Here is a 10,985-nt window from a genome sequence, read left to right as displayed (position 1 = left end):
TTGGCCTCGCTGATGTACGGCAAACGGGCCGACGATAAATTTCTCATCCTCCGGAATAAAGATGATCAGGCTTTTGATGGTGCGATCAACAATAATGGAAGTGGAAAGACTACGCTGTTGTCACTGCTTCGGACATTCTTTGGTAAGTACATCAATCAAAGACTCTTTGTAGCTGATGATGTGAAGTCAAACAGTGAGAAGCTGCTCCAGTCGATGACTGAAATTGGTGCAGTTCTTGCTGAAAGTAGATTCTATCGATTGCGGATTGTCACCGAACTGCAGAAACAACGAGCTGTTGTGATACCAATGCGCAGCCGTTTTGTATCACCAGCTGATGCTCATGCATCCAATCGTATCTACAAGCGTGAAATTATCAGTGATGATACATTTGAATTGTGGCGCAGTGCAATTTTGGATTATGTACTGGATTATCGGGTTGATGATCATGGATTGAGTCTCTTACCGTTGCCACGATCAATGCGTCTGACTCAGTGTCGTAGAGAAGATTTGCAAGCTGACGATCCGATCTTTGATGACTGGATAGAGAAGCATGTCCTGGTGACTGATAATCGTGAGGATTCGGTATCATTACGAGATGTCTACATCGAGTATCGCAAATGCTTTCAAGGAACCAACCCACTGCCGATACGCCGTTTTATCATAAAGGCTGAACGTTTTCTTCGCGACAGACGGATTTCATTTACTAAACGATATCGTTACACTTTGAACCGGAGGCATTACGAACGGCGCAATGTCGTTCATCAGGTTCGTCTGCTTCTTTCCCCTCAAACTCTACCAGAAAAAAGAATTGCGGAAGTTCCTGAAGTCGCTCCCGAAGAAACTCCTGAAGTTCCAAAAAATCCTGAAAATCCTGTAATTCCTGACACTGAAGAAGAACACGAGGAGGAAAATGAAGAAGAAAATGAAAAATCAAATGGAAAAGAAAATGAAGAAAGAAATGAAAACAAAAATAAAACCCCAGAATCAGAACCTCAAAATAAAATTTCATAGACCAGTGCGGTTATTATTATTCTGCATTTGTAAATTCAGAGTCAATAAAATATTCATTGGATTATTTATTTCACGTCGAATCAATGTGGAATGTTTATATAAATTAGTGAATAGACTGTGGATGATTTTACTCAAACAATTGGCCTTTGCGACATCGTTTTATGCGAGATGGTTTTATAGCGGAGATGAGTGATGTATTTTGTCCATCGAAGCAAACTGACTGGCTGTGTTTGCAAATTTGATGTTTGCGACAATACGACAGACTCTTGCTGCAATTGAAGCATTGAGCACAAACGTAGCACTCGCGTGGCTGTTTTATACTCTCGATGCCATTTTCATCGAGTTCACCCATCATCACGTAGACATCGTCCCATGGTATTCGCTTGCCGCACGTTGTAAATGTTCTGACATTATCAGCATAAAGTCCTTTCCACTGAATACATCCATCCGAGCACATGCACGCCATTTGGCGCTCCAAATGAATATACAATTTGCGTGGATACACTGACATCATAGAAAAACGACAAAGTCTATCGTTGCTATCGATATTAGCAACTTTGACCGATGGTACAACTCCGTAGTAGACAGACTCGTTTCCCTCCACCGAGCATTCCATAAATTTGTAGCCAAGTATTTGCCCTTCAATTACACGCAGGTACAAATCATTGCGTGTCAGTGGTGGTGTCATCTTGTCGCCAATGTGCATTACGTAATTCCATCGGGATTCTAGGACAGATTTCAGTGATCGTGGCGCGTATTGGAGATATAGGGAGAAGTCTGAGTCCGTCAGGACTGTGTAATCCGCGAATTTTGACAGGTAGAAGCCACGCGAGCTGATGAATTTTGCGTTTGCTATTGTGTAATCGTTCCCTTGGAATTCTGAAATCATCGGTCTTGGCGGTGGTGCCTCCAGCTCTGCCAATTTTTGCTCTGCCAAGCGTTTATTCTCACGCATTTGACGCTTTATTCGCTGCTGATAAGCCATGATAACACGACGCGGCTCTTGATATTTCTTTCGAGTTGAGGCGGATACTAGGAGTTTTTCTTTGTAGTTGAATCCTTTTGACAGATTGTGTAATGCCGTCTTTTTGATTTTTGCGCAGTCTTTGTTGCGTGATGGAGCTGAATCGATTGACAATGGAATCGTTGATGTCGGTGATGACAGGGCGATGACAGGAGCGTCCACATTCTTCTTTCTGGTTGTTTGGTTTGCTTCTGATGGTGCAAGTGCTTCTTCCTCGGCGAAAATCGCTCGCAAAAGTGTGACTCTTTCATTTTTGTCCATTTCATTGGAATTACCAGTGCAGATCAGAAAATTCAGGTAAAACTCAGGGACAAATTGAGATGATGATTCTGGCCAATTTTTTATTTTCCATTTGTCAATGCTGCACGTTTAGTTCACGACTAATCATCAGCCTCGTGGCTCTCTCTATTTATCCAATTGAACGACTTGATAAAACAACTGAATAATTTTGCTATTACAATTTTCTACCGATTCTTAATTATTCTCAAAAATTAATGATTTCAGCCAAAATCAACAATTTAAATTAACATTATCATGCTAGCATAAACCAACACAATTATTTATAAATAATAAATCCCCAACAAATAGTAGATCAAACAGAAATAAAAATAATTAATTAATCAGTACTATTGGCATCTAGAGTGAGTCAAGCTGCGAAAAAAAATTAAAATGAAATTTGATTAATTATCTTTGGATAATTACCACGAAGAGTTGCTTCACGCATATCAGGATGGAGTGATGAATTAGGATGTGTCGTTTATATTTAGGATTTGAAGGGCCCAAGGAGGTGTATTGGTGGGAATATTTTTTGGATCCGTTGCTTTAGGAAAGAGAGCTTTCACCACATTCTTCAACCACATAGGACTCGTGTACTTCACCTGCGGTTGTTTACGTTTTACACATTCGAGTAAATGTTTATTGCAGAGAGTCAAGCGCTTCTGGCCGTCAGTTATTATGTGAGAGTGTACGAAATCGGAGGGGCTGGAAAATTCATTGAAAGACAGGAAATTAGAATCGAGATCGTGAAATATCGAGACGATCATTTTAAATATCTCGTAATCATTCGCTAAATTTGAGTGAGCAATTGGTGTGAAGTACATTCCGTCCGGTAATTTCTCCCAGAATTCGTCATTCTCGGTGCGGGTGTTGTACATTTTTTGGGCGTAAGATGTGGTTTCTTTCACGGCTACTATATGATAAAGAGTTTCATTCATGATTGCCATTTCACATTTCGATGATTTGTGAACGTGACAGTTCCAACGGCCGCTAACGTTTGCCTCCATTTTTCTTCAGCGATACTACTTAATCTGGGGTAATTAGACTTATTAAATAATTCAATAAATAATTAAATAATTCTCGTTTGGGTTCCTCACACATTGAGATTTACGAAATGTTACGTGAAAATTATTCCACGTTATGATTCAAGAAATTCTTTGTGAATTTCGCAGCTTTCAGAGAAATGGCGCGACTTTGTCGCACTCTTTTCATAACAGACCCGATAATTAAATAAACATTTCAAATTTTTCACTTGTATTTTTTCAGAAATTCACTGGAAATCTTTTTCATTTGCGCATGACCTGAAATTTTCTGCAATCGATTTTTCTCTGATATTGAATGTTTCGCTCGTGGAATATTATTGATTGAGTGAATGATAATAAAAAAGCTGGCGTCCCTAAGTAATCTCTAAAAATAGAAATCACCAGAGGATAAGCAGTCAGTCGAGCAATGGACATCACTCCGGAAGATTCAATAAGTCTTTTGGATTACGATTACACTAAATTTGATTTGGAAGTTCTCGACGTTGAAGAATCGAATTCATCGAATTACGTTAAAGTGGATGATCTCAGCGAGGACGAGGACGCCGAAGACAACATCAATATCATAATCAATACCCTCCCCCGGGACGAAAAGATAAATCTCAAAAAAATCCTGGAAAGCAATGTCTTGGAGTCGATATCAATCCCTCCATCGAACAATCCTTATCAACTGCAGGCAGATGACTTGGAAGTCCGAAACGAGATATCGAGACTCGTAAAACTCTCCATAACACCAAGAGTAAATAAATTCATAGCAATTCTCGTGGATAATCAGCTGATTCTTGTGCCAATTGATGTAACACTATCGGATCGTCTTGCGGCTCATGTGTGGCCACCGGCAAAACCGTACGTCAAAATTCCAATGCCATTTGAGGATGAGTTCAATAACTTGCTCATACCCAATCACCGACGAACGGAAAAATTTGCAATATTTGGGGTGAAATACAACAAAACGAATTTTACGCAGTACGATAGATCGAGTTCGTTTCTCGATTCGACATCGAAATACACGCGTTATCGAAGTGATGATCATTTTGAACGGCAGTACGACTCATCCTGGATGTACATGGGCCAACAAAACGACGCGGACTCCGGACGTATCAAACAGAGCAGCACCGGTGTTTATCGTTACTGCGATTTTTCAGCAATAATTATCGAAAATAACAGAGTCATTGACTACGCGATTCACGGATTTCACAGCAACATCGCGGAGATGATTGAAATTCATAAACCACGGCGAGTCTATTACAGCGCACAACCCGGTGATGCCTTCTCCGTTTTTATGAATTACGAGTATCAACCGTTTTATCAGTGCACTCGAGGTATTTCAAGGGCTATCACGATACATCGGGGTAGGGGTAATTTCAATCCTCTACCTTTTTGTGTACGACAAGACGCCTTTTGCGCTTTTTGCAATGGATTGCGCGATGTACGCGGATTTATCAATAATCCGGATGTATCGCAGAGTCTCAAGATTCCTCAGCAGTTGCGGATGTTTGTGAAGAAACGGAGACATAATTACTATGATATCGCATGCAGACAACCGATCCATAATTCACGGCCTAGGCCACTTCATGCACCTAAAAAAAATGGACGCAATGTGACCATTCGTCGCCTGATGAATAACATTGGATGAGGCTAACTACTATTTTATTAATTTTTATAGTTTTTGCTGAGAATTTCATTGATAGATGGAATTTTTTTAATGTATGTGTGTGTGTAAATAAATTTATATTCAATTTTATGTTGGTGAAGTGACGGAATTGATTTTTTTCGTTTTTAATAATAAAATCGATCAATTCAATTTGTCATTAATTACTTCTCTATTTTTACAGCAAAAATGGAAATATAATAAATAATAGATCAGGTCCTGAGTTCTGGATTTTTCTTATTCTTAAAAATCTTTAAGTTTTATCGTTTTTTTTTCACTGGAATTATTCGTTCTCGATACGGGGCAAACGATATCCATGCCCTTGTGTCGCTCGGTACTCGATCGAAGTGAAAGCTCCATCATGAATGAAAACCTGAAGATCAGCAACTTCGACAAATTTCTTATCAGCACCAGAATCCAACAAAAATGATCTGCACCGTCGGTCGATATCCAGAGCAATCAAATACAGAACATACAACTCACAACTCGTTGAATTAAGAATAAACGGATTGACGATGATTGTCCCAATGACTTCTGCCATGATTCAGCAGCGACTGATACTCTCAACTCATGAGCTCCTGATTTTCCCCCTTTTATACCGAATCATTCCGAAAAATCGGTAGTACATTTTTTTCACAACCAGTTTCCCCCGAATATCTCGAAATCGAAGGACGATGACGATTTTTTTATGAATATCTTTTTTGTAGCTCTCATTATTTTCTACAAAAAATGTTAATACAAAAAATTCGTTATGTTCCTTCCATTCCGAGATATTGACTGAAAACTGGCTATGAAAAAATGCACTTATCGAACAGTTCGACAGGTGTTCTCCTCGCTCACTCTCCAAATCGAAATTAATTAATTCTTATCAAATGAGAGTGTTTGCGGCATAAGATTGTCGAGCACTGAATCAACAGCTAATTTTTTTCCCGAAGTATTGAAGAGAGTGAAGCAATTGGTGCAATTTTTATTATCCATTTCAGTTCCAAAAGCAGTGATATCAAAAATCGAATGCAAAGTGGTACCATGTTCGTTGTACTTCGCATGAATATCAGCGCCATCGGGTTTCAAGGGATTAAATATATCGGAAATAATGTGCTGCGCCACATGATCGCAAACGATCGAACAATTAATAGTCGCTGTATCGATATCCCTCAGTTGTGGATGCACATCGATCGGATTGTAATTCTCAATCGGAATAATCCCCGACGCCATAATTACGGGATTATCACTCAATTTAACGCAGAATTCATCATACATGGGTGAGTAGAGATAAAGATGTAGATGGCTGTTTGGTAAATCAATGTCATACCATACCGGTTCCGGTAGAGCTATCGATGACGAAGACATTGTCACTTTTGAGAAGACAATGTTGTTGTACTGAAGAATATTCGCTACAATATTCGGTATGGCGTACTCGCTCTGTTCTATATTACGTGATAACAGTATCAATTTACTCTGAGTTGTAGAATTGAAGAGAATATCGAAGTATGAGCGAATAAAATATGTGAGTTCAGGTTCTAAAACTCCGGTCTTTGATTTTACCGATCTCTCATTAACAATCGCCTCACCACCTGGCACTGCTATTTTCTTTTTTTTTCTTACCCCCTCTGGATCCGTTGTCCTCTTATCAGAGACCGGAAGTTCATCTTCCGTCTCCTCGATCGTTCGTTTATTCTCACCTTGCATCATACTCTTCGTGATTAATGAATTTTTAATCTTCGATTTATCAGACGCGATCATGACTACTAAATTAACAGCATAAATACAAGCATCAATTTTCCTCCAGTACTTCCTCACTAATTATTCTTCATAAATTGTTAATATCTCTTTAATAACGATTTTATTTTGATGTCAGGATAATTGAAATTGAACGGAGGAAATTGAGAAATTACGTCATCACCGATTGTAATGGAAGTCATTCATTATAGATTTTTAATTACCCTATTAAAATGCCGCGGATAGACAAGGGATTTTTGATTCTGCTGTGGGCAACTGGAATTTTCTAATTCCTGGTTTTTTCCGCAACTACTGCTCCAGAATTTTTGCACAATTTGTCGATTTTTTCAATACTTGCCCACAGAAACATTAAATCCCTTAAAAAATTCCTCTGCACGAGGACCTAATTGCATTTATTTTCGGAGATCTTGTATTTTTCTTGGAGTAAAATAAAGATGAATACTCATTACATATTTTACATATCCATTAAAAAAAAATATATATATATATAAATTCAGTATTTATAGGTCCTACATATCGGGAAATCTTGCAAAAATAAATTTGAATAATTGCAATTGGCAATCTGCAATTTACGATTCGAGTGGATTTGAGACTATAAAGATTTTCGTTTTTGTTTTAAAAAAATCATTGGCATTTGGGTTGTGGGAGAGGTTTTCTCCGGACTTTGTGGTTTGATTGTATTTGATGTAGTATTTTAAAATGAATTTCTATGATTTTCTCAACCAGCAGGCTCTTCGCAGGGGAAAGCTATTTAGTTCGGACTACCAGCAGCCAGATTGGACTCCAAAAGTCGATTTTCTCCCGAAACAACATACCGGTTTTACTTGCAACATTGAGACACGAAAACCGCTGCATTACAAAAGCGTGTGCGATGATCGAGCTTTGGTTTCCCTGGCTCTAACAAAAAGTAATTCTGAAACTCTATTAGCATACGCTAATAAAGTACCGATCATGTGCATCAATGTGTCCCGATTCAAATACACCCGTGAGGCATTTGAGTTGCAATATCCTGACAGCACAGATTCCGCTCTAGAATTTTATTTGCACACCGATATATTGTATGAGCGATTGAGAACACCGCCTACTCCGCAAAATCTACAATTTTCCAATCTTCTTCATCGGCTACAAACAAATGGTTATGAAGAATATATTTTCGAGCTTGCGAAACACTTGGAATTCGACGTCGATCTCATAGTTTCCTCTTCAGATCAAGAGGAAAAGGAACACGAGCATCAGCCATTGCTCGTTTTTCATTATACTTTCACGGGATTTCCGAATAAATCGCGAAAAAATCAGTTGTCCGGTGTAATTACAGCTGTCAACAATGGCAAATGGTACGTGAAATCTACAAGTTTGCCGATCGTCGCGAGAACTTAATTTTTGTCACAACTCAAAAATATTCTTAAGATTTCACACCAAGAGTCTACCAGATTTTTTAAAATCAATTCTCATCATAAATTTGCAACAATAAATATTTCCAGATTCGCATATTAATATGCATAATTTATTTCGATGTTTTTGCAGTAAGTGATGGGAATATTTATGTTGTTCGATAATTTGTTATTACAGATAATGCAATCTTACGATAGGTGAGATGTCGACGATAGATTTTTGAGTGAGTGCTTCTTGAAACATGTCAGGGTGAATTCGTGGTAAATAAACGTCGAGTGTTTCGTCACTAGGTGCTTTCTTCCTCACCATTTCCGTCACTGCATATTTAATTATACTAATGATAGCGTCAGCAGTAACTTGTGATGTCTCTTGTGTGGGATGTCGATCGACAATGAATATTCCATCATCTTCAAACAATGCAGATCCTAGGGATAGAGGCTGGATTGAATCTTTTCCGTCAGCCACTTTGCCCTTGGTATCAGCGAATTTTATGAACATTCTCCCTATATAACAAAATGAAAGAAATAAATAGTAACAATATCGTCATCAATCACGATAACGCACGCAATTCAGAAGCTGTGAATACAATTATCCGGTTTCTTCTATTTTCTTTAACGATTTTGCATATCGGTTTCAATTTCGTGAGTCTGGGTTGAGGCAGTTTTTTCATTCAAATATTTTCTCATAATGCACAAACTTCATTGAGGTGATCAATTGTTTGACATTTTCAAAGAGTCGTACCGATACGATCGGCAGATCGTTATATTCCGGGATTATTCAATATGAATGAGTGTCGAAATTCACGTGGGATATTCTGCTAGCCCATTAAATAAAAAAATGCGAAAAATATCAAACACAGGGAAGGATCAGGAAGTCGTGCCGTCCTGCCTAGATCGCCTGCAGAAAGAGGTAATGGGTTATGGAATTTATTCCACCGAGCGACAGATTCGCGTCATGAGAGACATTTCACTGTTAATCCACACCAACTTTCCCATTCATCTTGTAACTATGGATTTTGACATTTGCGTCAGTCTCCAGACATTATCGTTGTCGTTTCTCATGATTTGCAGGCACTCAAGTGTTTGGAGGAATTCCCAAGAAAAGTCGGCGATCTCAACGGCATCATCAAGATTTACACACCCAAAACCGGAAGTGTCGACGCAGAGACGATCGACAGACTCCTGGGATCTAGATCGATATCGTCTGGCATCGGGGAATATAATGTCACGTCAGCTCCAGATTTTCAAGGTAATCTCTCAAATTAATGAGCAAAAATCGTGGGATTTGATCGGTAAGTTTTGTTCAGGGCGCATTGAGAAATCGAAATTTGATTTGACATCTCTGACGAGCTACTGCACTTTATCAACGTTTGAACGTGGGAGAAATCGGCATGGCATATGCAAACGGCGATATTACAAAATTCACCGATCACGGGGCCTTGTAAATCGACGCCAACCTGGTGCACTTGGACAACTCCTGGCTTTCTTCACCAGCAAATTGGCGATCTGCACGAAAAATATGGTGATAGCTCCGTCTTTGTATCTTGTGCAGAGGATTATTTCAATCCTCTTTCAGAGGTCAGTTCGTTATTTAAAAAATCGACTGAATAGTATTTCGATAAATCGATCTAATTCCCTTCAAATTAATAATCAACTCCCATGAAAGCTTAATTCAATTAATTAAATTAATTAATCATTGAAGATCATGAGGTACAACAGATCGATTTGAAAAATCTTTCGTTTTCGTGAGATTTCTATAGAAAAAAATCGGCGTTTTCAGCTTTAGAAGACCGAAATAAAGTGATAACTAGATTTGGAAAATGTTTTTTTTTTATTTTCTTTGAGCAGACGAGAACTGAGGAGTGTCCAGTGCGGTCCGAGTGCCAATTCAAGTAATTCCCTCTCAGCATCTGTGACATCCCTGAAAGAAGACAATACGGCAGTTGGAAATTTCATAAGCGTCATGAGACCAGTAGCTGTCCAACTGATATCCGACACCACAATAGTAACGATCACCCCCCCAGTCTCTCAATTAATAACCCCTAAATTAATTATTGTCACGAATTCAAGCTGAAACGGTGGCTGCAAGCCCTGACCACCAGTGGCTGTCACTCGTCCATCGAATTGACCAATGCAACCAGAAATACAGAGACCATCGACTGCTGGGCTTATGAACTCTTCTTCCACCTCAAGTACCTCCAGGTCAATCGCGCTCGTGATGCCGACAAAGTATTCACTATTATTCCATTGTACCAGTCTTACCAGTTAATGATTTTTCTACTCCACAGGCAACTGATGGATCCGGAATCAACGACGACCTGACACACCTCAATCTGTGGCACAGAATGGTTCAACTCCGTGATAATTACATAATTCTGTATGAAATTCTTCATGGGAATCCTCAAATGAATTGCGTACTCCATCCTGAGTTCAATCTCGAGTGAAACTTCGTCTACTTGATAACAAATGATCATAATTAATGATCGCAATTAATGATCGAGAGAATTTCGAGAGTGATGATGATAATTACAGCAATTGTACCGATTTTTAGGGATTAAATTCACTGTATTAACAAATTGTTCTATTTATTTAACTGAAATTGCTGGATTTGCTTGTTCCACTTTATCTTTATTTCTAGCATTTGTAAGGGGTCCGGAGTCTTCGCATTACGACAGAGTGACTCTCCATTTCTTTTAATACAGAGTAATGCTCGTCTTTCATCTACCCTCAGTACCATTAATCTTTCGAATATAAACAATGTCCCTCAAAGGATAGCCAAGTGATATTAGAAAAAATTTCGACAGTCACATATTGTTCGGCTCTTTATTCATGGCTCATTGCATAATAGCTCT

At 38.7% G+C, this 10,985-nt stretch overlaps 2 protein-coding genes across 3 annotated transcripts; both read left to right on the top strand.

The window, feature by feature from the left end:
- Window positions 1-3,260: 3,260 nt before the first annotated feature.
- On the top strand, window positions 3,261-4,987 carry LOC105265027 (uncharacterized). The gene is made up of 2 exons (NM_001414605.1): window positions 3,261-3,347; window positions 3,578-4,987. Exon 2 carries the CDS (start codon window positions 3,761-3,763, stop codon window positions 4,985-4,987), a length of 1,227 nt encoding a protein of 408 aa, NP_001401534.1. The 5' UTR covers window positions 3,261-3,347; window positions 3,578-3,760.
- A 3,865-nt stretch (window positions 4,988-8,852) lies between these two features.
- On the top strand, window positions 8,853-10,677 carry LOC105264963 (uncharacterized). Of its 2 annotated transcripts, none has more exons than XM_011302200.1 (6): window positions 8,853-9,043; window positions 9,205-9,382; window positions 9,441-9,711; window positions 9,982-10,138; window positions 10,204-10,335; window positions 10,422-10,677. In XM_011302200.1, exons 1-6 carry the CDS (start codon window positions 8,921-8,923, stop codon window positions 10,575-10,577), a joined length of 1,017 nt encoding a protein of 338 aa, XP_011300502.1. In that variant the 5' UTR covers window positions 8,853-8,920; the 3' UTR covers window positions 10,578-10,677. The 2 variants fall into 2 exon arrangements, with proteins under 2 accessions (XP_011300502.1, XP_011300501.1); XM_011302199.1 differs by having other exon boundaries at window positions 10,204-10,362.
- The last annotated feature ends 308 nt before the right edge of the window (window positions 10,678-10,985 follow it).

The sequence above is a fragment of the Fopius arisanus genome, unplaced genomic scaffold, assembly GCF_000806365.1.
Source record: "Fopius arisanus strain USDA-PBARC FA_bdor unplaced genomic scaffold, ASM80636v1 scaffold00026, whole genome shotgun sequence".
In the NCBI taxonomy this organism is placed as follows: Eukaryota; Metazoa; Arthropoda; class Insecta; order Hymenoptera; family Braconidae; genus Fopius; species Fopius arisanus.
Note: the sequence above shows the minus strand (reverse complement) of the source record. Positions and strands in the feature narration are given on the sequence as shown.